The sequence below is a fragment of the Caretta caretta genome, chromosome 5 (genome assembly GCF_965140235.1).
Source record: "Caretta caretta isolate rCarCar2 chromosome 5, rCarCar1.hap1, whole genome shotgun sequence".
NCBI classification, from domain to species: Eukaryota; Metazoa; Chordata; order Testudines; family Cheloniidae; genus Caretta; species Caretta caretta.
In genome coordinates, this window is record NC_134210.1 from 94,081,154 (window position 1) to 94,104,141 (window position 22,988).

The 22,988-nt window shown below is 37.8% G+C and overlaps 1 protein-coding gene across 4 annotated transcripts in view; it reads left to right on the plus strand.

Annotated features, from left to right (window-relative positions):
- Positions 1-22,988, plus strand: part of TLE1 (TLE family member 1, transcriptional corepressor) — a 92,905-nt gene that overhangs the window by 45,684 nt on the left and 24,233 nt on the right. For all 4 annotated transcript variants that reach the window (XM_075128688.1, XM_075128689.1, XM_075128690.1 and 1 more), the window contains 6 exons: positions 6,792-6,908; positions 10,210-10,263; positions 11,845-11,997; positions 12,892-13,036; positions 13,757-13,947; positions 15,203-15,279. In XM_075128688.1, coding sequence (XP_074984789.1) covers positions 6,792-6,908; positions 10,210-10,263; positions 11,845-11,997; positions 12,892-13,036; positions 13,757-13,947; positions 15,203-15,279 — 737 coding nt within the window. The remainder of the gene's footprint in view (positions 1-6,791; positions 6,909-10,209; positions 10,264-11,844; positions 11,998-12,891; positions 13,037-13,756; positions 13,948-15,202; positions 15,280-22,988) is intronic.

Here is a 22,988-nt window from a genome sequence, read left to right on the forward strand (position 1 = left end):
TTAAAGCACAGAGGAAAGCAATTTAGAATTTCTCACTGTGCTCATATTATCATGTGACAATACCAGTTTTTATGAGGGTGGTTGCTCCCATTATTAGCTGAAGTTCCAGTTGTAATTAAACTTTTTCAAATACACTTCAGTTTTTATGTAGGAAGCCTTCCTCATTCTGTGCAGGTCATTACCAGTCTACAGTAGTGGTTTCTGTAGCTTATGATAGGTTCTGACAATTGTGATATTGTATATGTAAATTAAAAATAATTATCAAATTAGTGTGCACACTCATTTCAGTTAACCTTTCCTCCCCCCAAAAATCCAACAATGTACTCTTCAGTCTGTTTCTCGGTGTTTGAAACTTCTGCCCCTGTTTTCAGGCAACTTGTCCCGCTGAGCAGGTAAATAACTGGCAGCTTTTTAATAGTATCTGAGGTGCTGCTCTATCCTGTAAAAATATAAAATATTTATAATTTCAAGTAGAGGAAGAAAACAGGGATGCGGGGTATGGGAGGATAAAAAGAGAAATGAGGGAAGATGGCAAAAGAGCAATAAGACTTCATATTTAAAACAAAATCAACTAATTTTAACATTAATTTTCTACAACTTATTTTTCTGGAAGAAAGTTATAATATCTCAGGGTGGTGGGGGTTGGGTAGAGAACACTGGTAGAGTTATTAACTGCAAGTTGTTAGGACTTGAGTCAAATAAATCTTTACTCTTAGGCAGATATTTTAAAAATTTACACCCTATAGGATCTGTGAAATGATCTTCCCTCCTATTCAACTCATGCTGTTTATTTTTGTTTACTAGTGGAGCATGAATAGTCATCTTTCTCTTGATAGTGAGCACCAGAGCTTACATTGGCCCTCTGATGTTTTGGTTGTAGATGTTAGATTTGCTCCTGCTTTTCTTTCTGACAGGATAAATGTTTGTTTTCCTGGTATATAGGGATGTTGGCAGATAATGCTGGTGTGCAGTGCAGGAGATCAGGTCTACTATGTTAGCTAAATGTACATAGCAGCCTTTTTTTTTTTTTGTCTGCTGACAGTGCAGACAAGTGTGAGCTCAATCTCTTATAATGGTTGAGGTCAGTCATTGCAGTTGGTTAGATGTACAGCAGAATCTGTAAAATGACCAAGCACAGTGGAAAAAATCCAGCTCTAGAGAATGTCTTAATGGGTCCCAGGTATAGTTAAAGCATGCACACAGATGTCATGGGAACTCTGCTACCTAATTGTTATGTTCAATGTAAAGCTAATTGTCAATGTGGTGTGTGTTAGCAAATTAACTTCCCTATGCTATAGTATAACCGAGGATAAATGAGGTGTTTTGGGCTCCCAGTCTGTACTGCTGACACAAATACTTTTCTTGTGGTTTGGAAAGAGTTCCTAAGGGGAATCAGAATGGCAGCTAAGGAAATCCATTTGAATAATGTGCATTATATTCACATTAGGGAACCTGCCTTCTCTTTCTGCATCCATGAGCGGGTTTTCCTTTCACATTTGTTGCCGATGGTTTCAGTGTTCGAATTTTGTTGGCAGCAAAGTCGCTTTGAGATCCAAGCCTTTATGCTGTCTGGTAACAGTGACAGGAAGTAATGTCACATTAAGCTTTTTTTTTTTCCCAGGAGTTACTGAAGAAGGGAATCTATGCAAATAAATAATAATGTTGAGCCATTGGAGTAAAATAAAATGTTAGTTATAAAATTGATTTAATCATTTATGCCAATCTGGATACATTGTATGTAGACTTTGCATTCTTAATCCCTGATAAATTGGGTTCTTAGCACGAAAAGAAGGATTATCCTCAATTAAGTGTCTAGTCTACTGAAATTAAGACACAACAAAAATTGGTGTCATGCTGTTTTTCTTCTTAGTGAGTCAACCAGATTTTTTTTTGACACACAATCAAATCAGTTAACAGTGTAGATTTCAATCCAAAATGAAAAGTCTGTACTATTATCTGTAAAATCTCTATTATTCCTATAGGGAAAATAGTAATTCTAACATTTCAAAATCAGTCATTTGTAGAATGGTAAGGCTACCTTTTTTATTTCATTTGTTGTATTTAAATTAGGCATAAAAGAAGAAGATAACTGATTAGATATCTCTAGAGATATCAGCCTCATGAAGGTGTTGTGAAGCTCCTGCTCTTTCATGCTATCAGTCCTATATTATACCATTTAGGGCACTAATCATGTGGGAAATATAGACAGTACTTGACCTGACATGATGGGAGAATCTTCTCAGTTTGCTGTTCTAATTGGTAACTGTTCTCTGAACCCTCAAGTCACTTCTGCTGGCAGGAGGCATGCTGAGCCCTGGGTAAAAAAATTTGATATTGTCATCTGTGTCCTAGTTTTTTGTTTACTGTCATTTGTGTCGCTTCAGTATTTCATAAAGCGCTAGTAACATGAGTGGAAAATGGAGACCCTTTCATACCACCCGACGAAATTCCATACAACTGATACTCAGAACTAAAGAAGGAGCAGTTTGCAGTAACAAGTGTACATACATAAAAACATACTTTCATCAATTGTTTTGAAGCTTGCTCTTAACTCTTTAAATATTTTAATGTACTGTTTTCATTTTTTGCCCAGACTAATCATTGAATTTACTGAGTCTAAATCCCTTTATTGTCGACTGTGATTTTATACAACCCAGAACAGTGTTGGCATAATCTGGGAATGAACACCCAAACCATCCAAGGTCTCAAACTCTAGGATGTTGGACATGTCATGTAGGAATGTGAGCAGGATCAATTAACATCAAAGGCCTCAGCACTTGTCAGGGAAAAAAGATTGCCAATAAGTTCAGTCTCTCAGCTCCTTGCTACCCATTATCCATCCCCAGGGTGACCCTCCAAGGTAGTGAAACTGTACTGGGGGTAGGTCTAACATGCCTTGCCCCTCCCCATTCTCTCTCTCTCTCTCACACACACTCTCTCACACACACACACACACACACACTTCAAACGACTCTCTTCCTTCCCCTACTCCTTTGCCCCCGCTATAAATTTTGGTGAAAACAGTTTCTGCATTTAAGACCTGACCCAAAGTAATTGGGAATGTTTGCAATAGATCAAGTCTGCATTTAGTACCCAATAAGAAGTTATTTTTTCCAAGACCTTTAAAATAATTATCTTGTCTGCTACACCCCAAACTATACCGAATCAAAATGGTTAGGTTTTAAAAATACGTTGGAAGTCGCACATAGCTGACATAAAGAAAGCAAGGTAGCATTTGAAGTGACCGTTAAAAATGGTGATATTAACACTTTATAAATAAGGTACATTTTGCTTTATTGTTAATGCCCCAGAGCAGTGGTTCTCAACCTTTCCAGACTACTGTACCCCTCTCAGGTGTTTGATTTGTCTTGCGTACCCCAAGTTTCACCTCACTTAATAACTACTTGCTCACAAAATCTGACATAAAAGTGTCACAGCACACTATTACTGAAAAATTGCTTACTTTCTCATTTTTACCATATAATCATAAATCAATTGGAATACAAAAATTTTGTACTTACGTTTCATTGAATAGTATGTAGAGCAGGATAAACAAGTTATTGTGTGTGAATTTTTTGTTTGTACTGATTTTCACTAGTGCTTCTTATGTAGTCTGCTGCAAAATTAGGCAAATATCTAGATCAGTGAATCTGCAGCCCGTTGCCACTTGCGGCCCAATCAGCACCGATGTGCGGTCCATGTGACATCCTCAGTGCTATACAAGTAGTATAGCTATTATGTGGTTGCAGCCCACATCACTCAGAGAGCTGCATACGTGGCCCACAATGGTAAATGGGTTGAGAACCTCTGATTTGGATGAGTTGATGTAACCGCTGCGTATCCCCAGGGGCACACGTACGCCTGGTTGACAGCCACTGCCCCAGAGCATTGGGGAACCAAGAGGTGGTGCTATATAGGAAGTTTGCAGATGCTCTTATCTATTTGACTAGATGTTTTCAAGATCTATAGTCTTCCTGCTTTTAGGAATTCCAGTTTGTAACAAAAAATAATGGATAGGATGACTAGTGGTTATTGGGATGGGGAAGTTACATCCCAGAAACTGTGGACCCTTGCCCCTTAATTACTATTCTGTAAACTAGTAATTAAATGCATATCATAGGAACTGCTTGTGTGTGTGCATGAGTATGCTTTCTGGGTTTATATAGTGCCCTGTATGCTTTTTGGATTGATAAATAAGTTTTTCTTCGTTTTTTAGAATACTGAATTGCACAGAAGTGTGTCAGCATTGTTTTGTATAGACATGTGCATGTAAACATAGGTAGGATACACAAAAAGAAAAGGAGTACTTGTGGCACCTTAGAGACTAACCAATTTATTTATAAATTTATAAATTGGTTAGTCTCTAAGGTGCCACAAGTACTCCTTTTCTTTTTGCGAATACAGACTAACACGGCTGTTACTCTGAAATAGGTAGGATACAATCATGTGTGCAGGAACTATGCATTAAAAGGACACTAAATTTAAAAATACAATAAAACCTATTTCTTATCTTTAATACCTGAAATTACTCTCTACATATTTTAGGCACGGATCTTGCAAGCTTCTTGCATGACTGGAATCTACACCCATGTGGAGTAATTTGCAGGATCCAGGTCTTAAAAATACAAATTAGTCTTTCCTTTTTTGAAGTTATTTTCTGTGAGTTTGGACAATGAAAACTAATGAAGTCAGTTTTACGTTTTGTTAGTTTCCCTTTTAGCTTCTCAATACTGCAATATTTGAGTTGAGTTAAAAATTATTTCTCAGCATTTTTTTTAAAAAGTATTATTTCTGTTGGCCTTGGGTTGAGCAAAAGCAGGCTTTTTATTTTCCTCACAACTTTTTAATTTGTAGTCAAATTTGAGTTGACAGTGTCTCTTTAAGCTAAAAGGAAAGGAGTACTTGTGGCACCTTAGAAACTAACAAATTTATTTGAGCATAAGGTTTCATCAGATGCATGAAGTGAGCTGTAGCTCACGAAAGCTTATGCTCAAATAAATGTGTTAGTCTCTAAGGTGCCACAAGTACTCCTTTTCTTTTTGCGAATATAGACTAACACGGCTGCTACTCTGAAACCTCTCTTTAAGTTGTATCTTCTATTGCAGACATTGGGTGTTCATTTTAAAATACAAATCCATTTTTCATCAGAAATGGATTTTAGTATATATTGCTTCCAAAACATTGGCTACCTTATCTTCGCACGCGTGTGTGTGTGTGTGCGTGTGTGTGTGTGTGTGTGTGTTTGGAAGGAGAAGATGGGTTAAATTCTGCCTATACTTATCAAGGTAATTAGTTCAGTCATCCAACAAGCCCACCTTTTAACCGCAAAACATTGTGGTAAACACATTACTGTGAGCTTCTTTATACTGAATTTCATTGGACCCTCCCATATGCTTTATGTAAGCCCTCTGGTATTTGTGTAGCTTGAATAGTCATGAATAAAAGAGCTTAGAGCTAGCTTTAAAGTACAGCCTCTGAAGTAGGCAAAAGAGGATTCAAATTGTCTTGTGTACCCTGTTTTGTTTTCTTCCTCCATGTGGTTGAGCATTAATGTTTGAGCACTGCAAAGCTTTGGTTTCAAATGCGGAGTCATTCAATGAGTAGTAAACTGACTATTAGGTTATTGTTTGATATTTTAAGAGTAAATATCCATGGCTTTTAATTATATTTCATTATGGACTCACCACTGTATCTGATTTGGCCTGAAGTAAGTTTTCTTTTAAGTAAGTAAATGTATATTGGCACCATGCTTCCTTCTTGTGGTGATTTTTTTTTTAGATGGCTTTTAGAAACCAGGCTTATCAGGTCTTTTTAATAGGAGTTTTTTGCACAACTCATTCAGCATTGTTCATGGCATTAACACATCACTGAACAAATTGCCCTCTTGCATATGCTAATCCCGTACTTAAAAGAACTCATTGTAACATGTTTTAATGCTTTAGCTGGAGGGGAGATGGGAATCTGAGGCATGTCCAATTGTGTCATGTGACCCAAAAATATTTAAAATGCCTTTTTTTCTTTGGGTCAACAGTTTGTACTTAGCATATCTGAATGAAAGTAGCCTGTATCATTTGTAGAAAAGATTAGTCTTTGCTCTTGTCTTTGTGTGTGTGTATTGGCCTCAGTTTTTAAGTCCAAGACTGATTAAACAATGTGATAGCTTAAAATTCACACTAAGGGTGAATTTTATGTTGGCAGTGAAAATATTTAATCTTTCTGTTGAGGTTATTATCACAGCTAATAAATAAATGAGCACTGGGTAATTTTACTCTGTAGCTAACACCTACTTAATTGTTGTTGTTTTAAGAGGTAGTGTTCATAATGGTACATGCAATGGGCAGATCCTCCAAGCTTTATTTGCTTTTGACATTGTAAAAATGAGAGATCCATCCTTAGGTAATACAATATAATTGTAAATTTAAAGTTATAAATGCCATTGTATGTTTGTGTGTGTGAGAGTACATATAAAATACTGTATGCTCACAAATAAACATTGTTTCTCCTAAAGTAAAACAATAAGGCGAGTTAAATTAAGTAACCTCACAAATAGTTACTGATGAGCGAACTAAATTTCTGATAGGTTGATGTATGCAAAGATTAAGCAAAATGTAAAATGCTTGAATCTCTGTAATTTGCCTTTGAAGACTTCGGTGAGTTGAATTAAATCGAATGAGAGATTGAGACGGTATTACATTTCTAAAATATTTATTTTATCCAGTTTTAATTTTCAGGTGTATATGAAGGAATTTGGGAAGGAATTTTTGGTTGACCTTGGTTTTTTGTCTTTACAGAGTAATTCTCTGTTGGTACCGGACAGCCTGCGAAACACAGATAAACGCAGGAATGGTCCTGAATATTCCAATGACATTAAAAAAAGAAAGATGGATGATAAGGATTCCAGCCACTATGTAAGCAAATCTGTTTCAAATAAATGATTAATTTATTTGCACATATTTTGTGTGTGAGCAGTTAAATAGTTGTTAAAAGTAGGGCAGATTGATTGATTTAAATCAAAGTTATTTAAATCACCCATTTTAATAATGATTTAAATGAGCAAACAGGCAACCTCATTTAAATAATCTATTATAATCTGGTTTTGTGTTTATACTTTTTGGTTATTTTCCTAAAGAAGGTTAGTTCTCATGTTGAATCACAACTAAATATAGCTTCACATTAAATTTGGTGTTTGTTTTTGCTAATCAGGAGGATACACCACCTTTATTTAAGCAGTTATATTGAATAATGTACATTTATTTGGATTCTTAATTTTTCTTAATTCATTTTTAATTTTTTGTTAGAAAATGTGAATGGTGCATTTCTTATTTATTAAGTGATTAATTTTAACATAAGATGTACGTCAAGCTCTATTTTGATGGAATTTCAGTTAAAAGAGCACAAAAATGGGATACTAATTTTTAATTAAACTGTCTTAAATGTACTGCATACATAATATGAAATTTTATCAAAACATGATAAAACTATTCAAATTTTATCAAAAATTTTAACAAAATATGTTTTGCATTTAAAACAATCTGATTTATTAAACAAAAGAAGTGTTATCTGTAGTTGGTGAATCTGAGTGTTTCTGGTCACCATGTCTTTAAGATTTTAGAACTAGTAGATCTCATAGTCTCAAACCTAGCTTTCATTCATTGATTGGAAGAGGAAAACAAGCTTTCCTGCATTTTCAACTTCCATTAGTTCCTTAATTTTGAATGAACTAGTCACTGAACTGAAATAGTTGAATAAACTGAAATGAAGAAAACTCTCTGCACTTTCAAATATGTACTGCTTAATATTATTTTTGCATTTAAATTAAATTATTTTAATACATTATAATAAGTTTAGGCCTCACCATAGGTTGTCATAATTCCAATTTTAATTTTAAATAGGTTTATTAAAAACAAAAATAAAAACTGATTTAAATTTAAAAAACCTGTTTAAAAAAATCCACCCTCGTTAAAAGCTGTATTTTAGGTTTCATGTGGTTGTTGCCACACTTACTGATATTCTTCATATTCATTCATTCTATGTAGTGTAATGACTGAATAGCTTAACCTAGTCCCAAGATTATTACTGTCACTGGATTTTAGGGAACCAGCTGTGCCTGCCTTTCGGAGTCAGAAACTTTCTAGGATTCAGAAGCAAGTTGTTTAGCTCCGTTTCTTCCCCTTACGTAAGTTGTAATAGTAGCTGCCATTGTAGCTTGAATGTGCCTCAGGGTCTGTGAGGGTACATCTACAAGGCAAGCAGTAACCTGTGGTGAAATCCATCCCCTTCCCTAACTTCGGAGCCCGAACCCAAATGTCTACACAGCTATTTTTAGCACTGTAGTGCAAGCCTCTCAAGCTTAAGTCTGTACAGTCTCTGAGACACACTGCCACAGGTTTCTGCTTGCCATGTAACCTAACAAAGCTACCTACTACTTACGCTGGTTGAAATTACAAAATTACTATGAAAAGCAATGCCCCCCTGACCCCCCCCAAAAGAAACCACCAGCAAAATGTTTGTGCAACTTGTGTGTTGTCTTTTGACAAGCTTTACTTGCCCCTGAAGTTCCAAAGAACCAACAGCCGAAAGGGTCGTGGATCATATGCACTGGCTGCAATAGCTCAGCATTTCTGCCCTTAACCTTCTTCTAAGATTATGATAAATAAGCATGGGAGGAGCAGAATTTAATGTAAATTAAATAGAAATGATAGTAATTGGAGAGGGAATGGAGATGTTAGTCACACAGAGAAACAGAGGGGAGGGCTGATCTCTTTTTATTAAAAGTGCAATTGTGACACAATTGTACAGTGGCAAGAATGCCTTGGGTCTGTGGCTTCAGGCATTAGCTGCATTGCTGGTCATTCTGACCCAAGAAAATTAGATTCTATTGTAATTCTCAACATCTGTGGGTATGATTTATCTCCTTCACTTGATCCCAAGTTTTCACCAGATGCTTGTGTTGATCACAATAGGTTCCGTTCTATTCTCAGTGAAACCCTTGTAGTCTTTTTGATTTTGGGGTTGCATCAGAGCAACTGTAAGCAGGTTGGGGCACCTTCCCTCTCCTGTTAACCTAGCCCTGTATTAACACTGCATCTTTGAAACCAAAGTCTGTGATTTCTTCCATCTTGTATCTTGTTTTGTTGCTGGGAACTTTTGACAAACTTTCCTATTTACTAAAATCTTTCAACTCACTAGTGTCCAGATGCTAGCAGTTTTGGGGGTATTAGTAACCTCATTTATTCAAAGGAGAGCGTGCTTAAACCATTGTCTGTTTCCTTGGGAATCATATACAATGTGAAACTCTTGATTTTTTGGAAAACAGGACAACTTCTCTTTTTGGTAGAAGCACTAGGAATGGAATTGGATTATTAGTAGATAAAATAAATACTTAACTCTTAAAACAAAGAGTTTAAAATATTTCCACTCTGGAACAGGCTTAATATTTAAAGATTTACTAGATTTCCAACTGTACTCACATGTTTGCTGCTTTCCTAAAAGCAGCACTTTTAATGACAAGGAGGCATTTGTGTCTAGAAAGCAGAAATAAGTTGGCTAAGGGGAATTGTGGGATTGGAAATAGGACAGTAAATTCAAGATCTTTCAATTTAATTTCTGCTCAAAACTTTTTGATATTATGAAGCTTTAAAATGGAAATTGGGATGGCCCCAAACTGGACTCTGGACTTCTCCAGGAAAATTACCTTGGACTTAGAAAAATCTTCTGAAACAAGTAGTACACATAGGAAACTTCTTTGAAAATCCTTGCCATTGTGCTTTACATGTTCAAAGCACTGTGAAAACTGTAACTAATTCTGCAACTCTCCTTTTACAGTTGCTTGGACTAAAATATACAGGTTAACAATGAGAGCAGTTAAGGATGTCTTTTTCCCTCAGAGTGTAAACAGTCATTGGACTAGCCATACATCATTTATATTTTATAGTTAAATACAAATATTCTTTCAAATATCTCAAATGTAATGTAAAGCTAAAAGGAAGAAAAGCTGTGCTCCTATTTTCATCAAATTTGTATGTTTGCCCTATCATTTATAAAAGTGGCGAAGGGCTCTCTGCTGTTAATGGTGTGGCTCTCCTCTTTCTGTCTGTCTAATTTGGGTAGGACAGTGATGTTTAATATTCAGGTTGTGAATACAGCAGATGCTTAGCCTTTTCCCATGCTTTTCAAGTGTATTAAATGGAATAAACAATTTTTTTCTAGGACAGCGATGGGGACAAGAGTGACGATAACTTGGTTGTGGATGTGTCCAATGAGGTAACTCAGTTTTCATTTTTTGCATTTTTAACATTTGCCCAAGCATTGAAGGAAAAATTCACGATCATCTAAATGTATATAAAAATGCTTGCCTATTTTCTTTTTACTGATATTGGTAATTAACCTGAAAAACCTTAAAATGTAATGCCTGCTGGCTGCCATATTACAGGACAGAGCAAATTGGGCTGACTTATATGCTCCCTCTTGCACTGGTTCATACACATTTCAGCTTTCCCATAAGATGCATTCCAACATTTTACAGCCGCTGTCATGACTGCCTCTGTGTGGTGGGGAAGAGTTAAGATGAGGATGTATGTACAGGACTGGCGTTGATCAGGCAGTGTTTTTAAATCAATGTGTCTTTGGCAGGGATGGGGTTGGAACACAGGGTTAAAGCAAACTGAGAGTTGAGAAGCAACTAGAGATGTCCACAGAATTTCCTAGGGCGAGTGGCCATTTAAGAAAACCCTACCATTCTTCAGGAAAGACAGTGTAGGTAGCAGCAGTTCCTGCCAGCAGCACCACAGTGGAGGGGGCTAGTCCAACTCCCTCCTCCCCGTCTTTTATGTCCTGCAGATACAAGACTTTGGGAGCATAGGATGCCATCAGTCCTCTTCCCTTATTCCGATCTGCCTTGGGAGGCAGGGCCTTTACCAAGCCATGGTGTACAGAGGAGGTCTACTCTGTCAGCCGTCAGTTTCGTAGGAAGTGGGTACCTGAGCAGGGAGCTAGGTAACTAGCAACATCTTCAGAAGCCCAGACCACAGCAATATCTGAGCATATGATACAAAATTGATTAATAGACTTTCTGCTCTCCTGCACCTGATACCACCTGCAGGGGTCCACCCGACCCCCAGGAGAGCAGCAGAGTGTGGAGGAACCATTGGAATCCTGGTGGCTTTGCAGCCTCCACCCAGGGCAGGCACCCGGGGGGTGGCGGGGAGAGGAGTGAGGGGAAGGTTTGCTACACAGAGGGGTAATATGGACAGTCTGTATAGAGGAAAGAAAACAATAGACAATACATATTCTATGGGCCACGAGCTCAGGGTCATTTTCTTTGAGGGTGGGGATAAGCAAAGTGGGTTATCATTTGACAAGAAATTTTTAAAATAATGTTTACATTATTCAGAGCTATCATGCTGTGGACACTATGAACTGCATAATCTTATTACTGTTACTCTTGTTTGTCACACACTTGTAGATTGTTACTGTTTGTCACACACTTGTCATATTTTATCTGTAATTAGATTGTAATCTCCTCTTTATATATTTAAGAAAAAATTACCATGTTATTATTTAAAACTCACATGCAAAACTAACTGGATTTATTTTAATCAGTGGGCTTAACTGCCCCCACTGACCAGATGAAGAGGAGGCATTGTCACAGAGAAACAAACAAAAACTAATATTTAAAAAAATTATTTATTTAAACTTACCTGTTTAAAACCTTCCAGTTTTTCCATGGTGATAATTCCATGGCAGTGCTCTGTACAAGCCCATGGCCATAAAGCAGTTTTCTGCTGTCCTTCCTCCCCCCATTTGTATTTGTTTTTTGTTTTATTAGTATTATTATTATCTTAGGATCCTTCATCGCCACGGGCAAGTCCGGCACATTCGCCACGTGAGAATGGCATAGATAAAAACCGCCTGCTGAAAAAAGATGCCTCCAGCAGTCCAGCATCTACAGCCTCCTCAGGAAGTTCCACTTCCTTGAAATCCAAAGAAATGAGTTTGGTGAGTATTAAAAGCAGTCTGTAGCCCAGAGGAAATACCTATCTATTTCTCACATGTATGGTCTCACTACTAATTACTGTGCATAGTGGCTTGCTTGTTGGCTGCGGATGTCTGATTTTATACACTTGAAGTTGAAGCATGTTCTTGTTCCCGTTCCCATAGACCTTTATAGTACTATACAACCCTCTTCTTCGCTGATAAAAGCTTCTACTTCACACTGATCTTTCCTATGCACTTATAGCTAATGGTTTCCAAATTTACTGTATAATGCAAACTGTTCACTTTAAACAGTGTTTTCTTTTTGGAGCTGAAAATAGCTTACACTTATTCTTCACTATAGACAAAACATACACACACAGATCTTTTAAATGTTCTGCAGAATCATGGTTCCCTTCTTCTAAATAGGTTGTTTTACTCTCGGTAAAATGTCATTAAATTATTTGATCATAAGATCTTTGGTTGTTATACTGGCACAATTTATTAAATTATTTTATTTTAGGAGATTATTAATTACGTATCACTCTTTTTTTGGACTTTAATCTGGGACATTAGACAAATTGTTTTCTGTAATATTTGAGATGCCGATTTTAGACTGAAGGAATTTGGCGATACATAGAATATTGTCCTGAATTTAAATTATCTCAGACATTTTTAATGCCTGTGGAGGAAGGAAAAAATGATCTTCTGCATTTTTTCCTTGTTTAATCTTGGCAGGAATAGGAAAGGTCAGCATTTCTCTCTCACAAGTTAATGCTAACAACATTGTGTGGATTTATGAAAATTGGCTGAGGGAGTAGGTAGTAGGTGCCCAGTGTCCCAGCTGCTGTTGTGATAAATTGTGTAATATGGCCTGGATTAAAAATAATACTCATTTAATTTGTTTAATGATACCAGCATGAAAAAGCCAGCACGCCTGTTCTGAAATCCAGCACACCGACTCCTCGAAGTGATGTGCCAACTCCGGGCACTAGTGCTACTCCAGGACTTCGTCCAGGCCTTGGAAAACCTCCAACAATGGACCCTCTAGTTAATCAAGCTGGTAATGCATTGCTTTTCATGTGCTTTTCTCAGTCTTTCATTAATCTTTTACTTATGTAATTTGTGAATACTAAATAAATGTATTGCTTCATTCTTCATATTATTGAAGAGGTTTGATAAGAAACAGATGTTCAGACTTAGTTTTCAGCAGCTTGTACCTCTTTCAGACTGACTGTTTACATTTGTTTTTATCTTCTTTGAAAATAATCTAAACTACGTAATGACTTCCTTAAAGTTTCTGATAAGTATTCTGAATGCAAGCTCCTTCCTAGCCCATTATCCTGTATTTGAAGCAGCTAATATTTGCTGAAATGTAAATCCTGACAGATTCAGAGAGATATTCAGACTTCAGACGTCAGTTTTCTAAACTATACCTCTCAGTCTTATTGCAGGAATTGGAGAAAGACCAAATAACATCAACAATGGGGAGGAGGAAAATATGAAGGAAGGAATGGACAGTCTGTGTAGGGAATATTAAAAGTAATCAGAATAGCTATGCATATAAGAGCTCTCATTTACACAGAGCCAGGATGAGTGGTGGTGATGAGCCTAGTTCAGAATGTACCTAACAACATTAAAAGGGACTGTGGACAGAGGGAAAGACTGGGTGTTGCAAAAGACGTATCCATCTGGAATTACAGTGTTTTCTTCTCTGTGTGCAGAGAAATAGAAAGAAAATTACTTGAATTCACAATGAGCACATTATTTCATTAAACTGCAGCTGCTGGCTTGAGGACACCCTTGGCAGTATCAGGACCATACCCTACTCCATTTGGAATGGTACCTCATGCTGGCATGAACGGAGAGTTGACCAGTCCAGGGGCAGCTTATGCCAGTCTGCACAATATGTCCCCGCAGATGAGTGCTGCTGCAGCTGCAGCCGCCGTGGTTGCCTATGGACGATCTCCTATGGTAGGAAACACATTGCTTGCCATCTCAATAGGATGAGGTTTGGTTTACTGGGAAAGGCTACATGCCTTATTTAACATTGTCTAACTCCCAGCCCATAACAATGCCAGAGGCTTAACTACTTCACTGTATGTTTCATTTTACTCTGTGGCTAGAGAAACAAACTTGTGCCTTGAAAACAAAGAATCTCAGTGTATTTATGAATGTTTCAGTTTTTGTTTGCCTTCATTAGTGCTTTGGTTCATTAAGAAACGCCAAACTATTTATGTATGTATTTATTTATTTGAATAAAAAGGTAGTGTTCGAAGCTACAAAGCACTTCATTGGTTCTCTGGACATCTGTGTTTCTCCTACTGGAGCAGATTTGTACACTTTATAGACATCCTAAATTAATCTTGCAGCACATAGAAGGCTTTTTATCCACTTTTCTGTGCTTGTAGTTTTATTTTTTATGAAAATAAAAATTTGAAGTTGGCTGGTGTCATTTTTTTATTGCTTTGTGGCCTGGAAAGTTAGAAAATTCCTTATGCCTGGCAACAGTGCAAATAAGGTAGTCTGTAGTCACCACTACCATAAACTAAAACTAAGTAGGGGCCCAGTTCTTCAAACATTTAAGCGTATGGGTAACTTTAAGCACACAAGTAGTCTCAGTGAATTAATTGGGATTATTTATAAGTAAAGTTGTGTGTCAGTATTTCCAGGATATGTGAGGCTTGGTGCTATATTTTCTAAATTCTAGAATGAGGCTAATCTTTTTAACTGGAAAACAGTTTTCTTGAGCAGGAAGGATGGAAATTGTAAGTGGCATATACATGTCTTTAAAACTACATGCATTATGGTTTTAAGTTATGTATACCGTTTCAAAGGATGAACTTGAATGCACTTTGGCCCATATTTGTTGTAGGGATTGCTTGAAGTGTGTATTTATGCTAGATGAATTAATATAATAAGATTTAAAATGCTAGGAAATCCTAAAGTAGTACATAATGTATTAAGCATATCATTACTGTCATATTTAAACTGTTACGATCATGTACATCTATTGGTTCAGTTTTCAGTGTGAACACTGGAAAACAAAAAAAATAAATCTCTTCAGAGAGTCCCTTTAATGCATTCCAATAAGTAACATTTGCATTTCTAAAATGCTCTACACCATTTTTTTTTTTTTTTAATATATAAAATGAGTTGGGGGTGAAGGAAGGGGAGTTGTGTTTTTTTCATTCAACAGGCTGGAATTTTATTCATTTTTCATTATCAGGTTGGATTTGATCCTCCTCCTCACATGAGAGTACCTGGAATCCCTCCAAATCTAGCAGGAATCCCTGGGGGGAAACCGTAAGTAACTTTTAACACTTTAGTAACATGTGAAATGGCGAGAGCATTTAGTTATATTATGTCAGCGAACAAGACTTCCAAATGGAATGATATCTTGGGTGTTTTGAAAGAGATTGCTGTTGTCCTCTCCTGATAAGGAGTATTTCTTATAAAGTCTCAACTGGCAGCTGTAATCTTAATCACATTTGTGAACATTTAGTTATTTCTGGAGAGAAGCTGTTGGTGGGAAACATCCCTGAGTTTCCTTTCTTTCAAGCTTTGCTATTGAACTAGAGGTAGGTCGGGGAGTTGGAAACTAGTAGAGCTCACCTTTAAATTTGAAACATGTCAAGCTGTCTTTCAGCCACTACAAATAGAGGGTGCAAATCATATCCCCCTTGTATTGGTAGATATTTGAGCAGGAGTGAAGGTCTGATGAAATCACTGTGTCTCAAGCTTCAGAAATTTAGGTGGTACTTAATGGGGATCATAAGTACTGACTTTGGCAAATGGTACATAACTTGCATAATGAACTTCTGAAAACTACCTCAGAGATATGCAGCTGTAGAGCAGCAGGATACACAGGCAAAGATGTACAGTGAACATATAAATATAGGAGGATTTATTTTCACAGCAGCGCTTGAAATTAGATGCTTGTATTAATACTGAACTCACTATATAAAGAAAAGGGCACTTAGCACGGTCACCATTAACAAAGTATTTTATTCTGTTTTGGATTTTTAGAGTAATTTCATTTTTTACTGAGGAAGTAAAGGTAATAAAATTAAAGCAGATTTACAATTAGCTAATATTCTATTCTGTCAGATGAATTTTGAAATTCTCTTAAAGATGTCTTGCTTTCTGTATTTTCACAATATAGTGTTTTGTTGGCATATTAAGCAACATTTTAAAATTATGCCACTAAGATATGTGTTTCAGTTTGGTGGGTGAGCATTTTGTTGAACCTGCAGCATTTGCAGCAGTTTTATTTCAGTAGATTATAAAGGTTTAAGTAGCCTTAATTAAACCTGGTTAGGTTCCACATTTAGGGTAGAATCATAGATACATACAGCCTCTTTTTAAAAAACAAACACAAAAAAACCAACCTCTAAAACTTCTTATTTTAGCAGTTTTCTTAAATATTTTTAGAAAATAATTGTACACAGTTTTAAACAGAGCATAATTTCCAAAGAATACATTATTGATAAAACTTCATTTTCTGATGGTATTTCCTTTAAAATGGGTATATAGTTTCCCTCTCAACCTGCTCAGTCTCCTGGCAATGTTTATCTATAATACCTACCAAATTTGCATATGGGAAATCCTTCCTGTTGATTACAAATATTCTGCAATATGGTTCTAGTTTCCATTAATCTATCTGCCTGATTTAGTAGTGAAACTGGTTTAAATTTTCTCCCCGTCACTTACGTCTTCCTCTCACAGATGCATCATATGTCTCCCGATTGCCTCATGACTTTATTATGAAGCTTTGTGCTTACACATACACAGATTCACTTGTCCTGCACAGCTTTCAAAAGAATGCAGTCACTTAATTTTTGGTATGAATTGTAAGTTCTAAGAAACATTTACTGTTTTGAACCTTACAAGCTGAACCTTTACAAACATACCTTGATTTGCTTCCACCATGCTTTTCAGCCTCATGTGCTGCCGTGCCTGTCATCCTGACTGATTAAATTGTGTAGTGAATATGGTGCCTTGTGTAGTGCATGTTTCTTCTCCCTCTTTTTCCTCTTTCATAGGAATTAATGCAAACCATTCCTCCTAAATCTGTTTTCTTTGCTACTTATTGCACTTTTACATGCAGACTCCACGAATAGGTTGGCACTCTCAAGCTCCTGCTTGGACCGAATTTCATGTATGAAATCCACACCTGAGGGAAAGATTAGAGAAGAGATACTGAACGTACTGCATTACTAACAAGGGTCTAAGGATCAAGGATTATGCATCAAACATTGGCTGTCAAGTTAAATATTGCAGAGCGGACTAGTTCTTAAAATAGATGTTTCTGTTCATGGGGCCAAATTCATTCCTAGTGACTTCAGTGAAATGTGGCCCACAGTTTTATAAATAAATTATTGTTGGATCATTCATGGGCCAATAGATATGGGTAATTTTAATTCTTGGACTTCATTTATTAAACCATTTCACTATTTCCATTTCATGACTTCCAGAAATATTTAATCAAAAGTGTACTGGGGAAGGGGGCTCAAATGTAGATGTCATTTTTGCAGTGTTCAAGGCACATCAGCCATGTCTGTTTCCTATTGCTTAAAAAGTACTATTTGAATGAAAAATATTGTGTTCTTTATGGTGTTTTCCTTCTGGTCACTTAGCTTTAAACTCTCGGTCAAAATCTTAGTTATTGAATCTGCTTCTGAGAACCCTCACTTGCAGTTAAAAGTTACATACTCAGTCATACTCCTGGTCATACTTTCTTGCCTCCTTTGCTGATAGTTGCTGCCTCCTTTTCCTGTTCTTACTATAAATAGACGTGGTAAACTTTTGAAATCCCAGGAGATGGGGTAGTCTAAAATTGACTGCGTTAGGATTTAGACTTATTTTAGCCCTGTTCATCCACAACTAGCAGGATGTCTTCCGTTGCCCAGAGTAACTTTATGGTTGCATCTTTTATCTGTGTTAAGTCTATTGACATTTTCTGGTACAAAGTATGGGTGTAATGTGGCATCTGTCACAGAATTTCACAGACTGCAGGGGAATTCTCGGTTTTGTATTTGAAACCAACTTTCTCCCAGACACACACATTGAGATGCCACATGAGAGACGGCATTTTAGTTGTGTATCCTGTTGCAGGTGGGATGGGGGAGGAAGTTTTTCAGTTAGAAATACTGAATCCCCTGCCATCTGTCTGCTGGTTATTGTAGTTATCCGTAGCTACTCTGGGGCCCTTGTTTTTTGTTGTTGTTCTAAGTACCATTGACTCAGTTCTCTTTTTCCAAAGGACCAGCATTTCTGTTTGAGCACCTGTTCTTCTTTGACCACTCTATATTTTTCTTTTGTCTGCCTTTAACTGCTGTTATGACTTACTACTTACACACTGAGATCTTATTAATAGAATAGATTGCTGTTAGAAAAATAAGCTGCCTCTTAGGAACCTGCTCTTGTTTTTCAGTTGGCTGCTGTTGAAAGAATTCCCTCTGGAAAACACCTTACTTTCTACTGCTTCACCTTCTGCTGTGTCACTAAGTTTAAGTCCCTTACTCCCAACCTTTTCTGGTTTTGTTTTTTTTAACTCTGCCACTGGCAAGTTTGTTCTCTTCAGAGCCTAATCCTGTTACCAGTGACTCTGGGCCATTCCATGCTGACCTAGAAAGCTGTAGGGTGTTTCAACTCTCAGTTCCCCTTGCCACAAATTAGCTGGTCTTGGCAGATGAGAGCAGGTGCCCCTTAGACGTTCTTTTATTTTATTTTTCTGTGTTTATCCCTGGGAACCATTCCTTCCATTTTCTCTTCATCCTGCTGTCAAGCTGTATTTAGTATTTATTCTTCAGTTTTCCTGCCCTCTTTCTGTGGTTGTGTGACATTTTCCTTTTCTCCTATATCATCTTTCTATATTCCCTCCATCGCTGAAGCCCGCTGCTAATTTTTCCTATTACTGTGGGACTCATGTTTCTCTATATTTTTCTTTTGTCTGCCTTTAACTGCTGTTATGACTTACTACTTTTTAGAATTTGTCCAGTTTCATGCTTCCATCCTCATACCGAATGATTCAAGCTCATACTTTAAAATCTCATACTCAGTAGTGTTTGGAAGAGGTCAGATCTAAAACTACTTCAGTTTCTTTAGCTATTGGCCAATTATTAATTTATCTTGTGGTATATTCATCATGTTGCACAAGAGTGAATTTCTTTAGATTTTCCTGGCAGCACTTGTTCTGTTGTTTTTTGTTTTTCTTCTGGTGTGGTCTCCAAATCAGTAATTAATTTTATCCTGAAATCAGTACTATTTTCAGAGATGACTATCTGGTGTATGACAAATTTTGCACCTTGTCCTTTCTCTCCCTACTGTACAGTGAGCAACATGCAGTATTTTATACTCTTTTTGGCTTAGTGCTATATTCATATTTGCTCATTTGATTAGTCATTCCAGTGGAGTTTTTAGCTTTCTTTACAGTCCTCTGTGGTTGTTGTGTTAACGATCTTACAGGTTTTCCCAGGGTGAGAGTTCTGACTTCTTCTAGCACTAGGTTGCTGCACTTAGCATTGAGTTACAAAATGGTAGCAACATTGTGACAATTAACCTGATAATTAAAGAACATGCTATCTTAAAACAGAATTGAAATGATTGCAGGGTTGGTTTGATTTAAATCAAACTGATTTAAAACACTAGTCAGGAAGACTCGATTTAATCATGGATTTCTACATAAAAGTGCATTCTTGTTGGTTGTTATAACCTTAATACATATTCCTCACAACTCAGAGATAGAGGTAGGTTCTTCTTCGAGTGATTGCTCATGTGTATTCCACAACAGGTGTGCGTGCTCGCCATGTGCACCGATGCCGGAAGTTTTTCCCCAGCAGTACCCATGGGGGGGGAGCGCCCCCCCCCCCCCCCCGCTGACCCCTGGAGTGGCACCTGCCTGGCACGGTATAAGGGGAGCTGCGCGCTCCCCCCACCCTCAGTTCCTTCTTGCCAGACAACTCCGACAGAGGTGAAGGAGGGCGGGATATGGAATAGACATGAGCAACACATCTCAAAGAACTTCAGTTATGGAAAAACTTTTCTTTTCTTCTTCGAGTTATTGCTCATGTGTATTCCACAATAGGTGATTCCAAGCTATATCTGTTGGAGGTGGGTAAGAGTTCACAAGTTCCCAGGACAGAGGGCAGCCCTGCCGAACCCAGTGTTATCCCTGACTTGGAAAACGATTGCATAGTGCGAGGTGAACGTGTGAACCGAAGACCACGTGGCAGCCCTACAAATGTCCTGGGTGGGGATGTGGGCCATGAAGGCAGACAACGAGGCCTGCGCCTGAGTCGAGTGTGCCCTCACAATGGGTGGCGGGGGGACACCCGCCAGCTCATAACAGGAGCGGATACATGAAGTAATCGAATTGGAAAGCCGCTGAGTGGAAATCGGCTGGCCCCTCGTGCTCTCAGCCGAGGCGACGAACAGTTGCAAGGACTTTCTGAACGACTTGGTCCGCTCGAGGTAGAAAGCCAGAGCCCGCCACACATCGAGCGTGTGGAGACGGCACTCCTCACTGGATGCGTGAGGCTTGGGGCAGAGGACGGGTAGAAAAATGTCCTGACCCATGTGTAGGTGGAGACCACCTTTGGGAGGAATGCAGGGTGGATGTCATGGGCTATACAGAAGTCTCACAGCCTGAGGGCTTCGTGGCAGAGGATCAAGCCTTGCCTTGCCTGTTGATATAGAACATCGAGGCCATGTTGTCTGTGAGGACCCTGACTACCATGCACGCCAGCCACACCGCCCTGAGCTACTTGAAGTTTATATGTAGGGTCGGGTCTTGAGCCGACCACAGGCCTTGGGCCTGAAAGTTCCCCACATGGGCTCCACGCACACCTAATGTGGACTACACATCAGCAACACATCTCGAAGAACACCAGTTACGGAAAAGGTAACTGTCTTTTTCATTTTTAGAAGATGCACACTATACATTTTTAAAGTGATTTATTTTGAAAACTTTTCAGATTAGTTTTACATCTATATCAGAAAAGCAGGTAATTGAATCAGATATTTATGAAGTCACTTGGAGGTGAACTATCTCCAATTCAACAGGTTAATTAATAATATTTGGAGGATTTTCTTGCCACGGTGTATGTGGAGGAAAACATCATCAGACAAACATTTAAAGTGTTTTATTTTAACTAAAACAGCAACGTTATGTATTCTGGATTTTTTTCTTCAACAGCAAACATATAATATTTTAACAAAACAGGCATATGAATTTTTGAATTTCGTTAAACATCCAAGTTTTTTAAAGTCAGGTTTGTTTTTGATAAGTGTTTTTAACTGAAATAGTTAAATGAAAAATTTAAAAAAAATTAAATCGATTATGCCAGCCAGGTCAACAGGAGAAACTTAAAATATTGGTTTCTTCAGCCTACTCAGTCATCTTCACCTTCATTTTCCTGTTTCTTTATAATCTGGGGGGAAAAAAACAAGCTTTCAGGTCCCAAACGATTTCTCAATTTGGAATGAATTAGTCAAAGAATGAAAATATTCTTTCTACACCGTCTGAAGAAGCTATTCTGTTAAAAGTGAGATTATCACTTCAACAGTCTCTGAATCCAAGTGGTTAATTGACTTCCAACAGTTCACTGGTGTGACTTTCTTTAAAACATCATCAGCAAACATAGATTTCCTGAATGGTTCACCCTTAGCTCTGAAGTTTATTATAATTGGCATTATGGAGGGATGATTGCTGGATGTCCATGTCCTAGCCAACTCCTCTAATTCAGCAGTTAAGGTTTGACCCTGGTACTGAGTAATGAGAATATTCACAAGAAAATGAGCTGGAGATAATGCTTGTCCTATTTGTTTTTTTAATGCTTGTAATTTAACTCTATCATTGCACATTTTTCTTTTTAAGATCTCACTCTGTTCCTTCCAAATTTCAACAGCGTCAGGAATAAAACAGCTATTTCACCTCATTTTGTTCAAGGCTACAGAAATAGGCTTCAGGGTACTCGGCATGTGTTCAACATTTCTCTTAAGCCCAATGTTGAGAACTCTAGCTGTGACAATGCTATCTATTTTTTCACTATTTTGTTCACAAACTGTCATTAAATTAGGCCAGTTCATAGAATCATAGAATATCAGGGTTGGAAGGGACCTCAGGAGGTCATCTAGTCCAACCCCCTGCTCAAAGCAGGACCAATCCCCAATTAAATCATCCCAGCCAGGGCTTTGTCAAGCCTGACCTTAAAAACTTCTAAGGAAGGAGATTCTACCACCTCCCTAGGTAACGCATTCCAGTGTTTCACCACCCTCCTAGTGAAAAAGTTTTTCCTAATATCCAACCTAAACCTCCCCCACTGCAACTTGAGACCATTACTCCTTGTCCTGTCCTCTTCCACCACTGAGAATAGTCTAGAACCATCCTCTCTGGAACCACCTCTCAGGTAGTTGAAAGCAGCTCTCAAATCCCCCCTCATTCTTCTCTTCTGCAGACTAAACAATCCCAGTTCCCTCAGCCTTTTGGCCCAATCCTCCAATTTGTCTAGGTCCCTCTGTATCCTATCCCTGCCCTCCAGTGTATCTACCACTCCTCCTATTTTAGTATCATCCGCAAATTTGCTGAGAGTGCAATCCACACCATCCTCCAGATCATTTATGAAGATATTGAACAAAACCGGCCCCAGTTCTTGATATAGTGCTCAAAACAGTCCACTATTGAGTTCCACTGTATGTCTTGTGGGAGAGTTAGCTTGGTTCCTCCCACTTTTTTCAGAGCAGCTGCTGCAAAGTGGTTATTACGGAAGTATTTTGCAGTTTCAACAATATTAACCTTTATTTCTGGAACACTGAAGTCTTTGGCTAGGAGGTGCATCAAATGAGCACTGGGCTTGGGACTCTCTTCTAAATAATTTCTTCTCATCTTGAATACATTTGCAGCATTGTCTGTGACCAAGCTGCGTGCTAGACATTTGAATTTTTTTTCACAGTTTGTTATAGCTTTTACTGTTACTTCTTGTAAGTATTCTGCTGTGTGCACATTTCCTGAT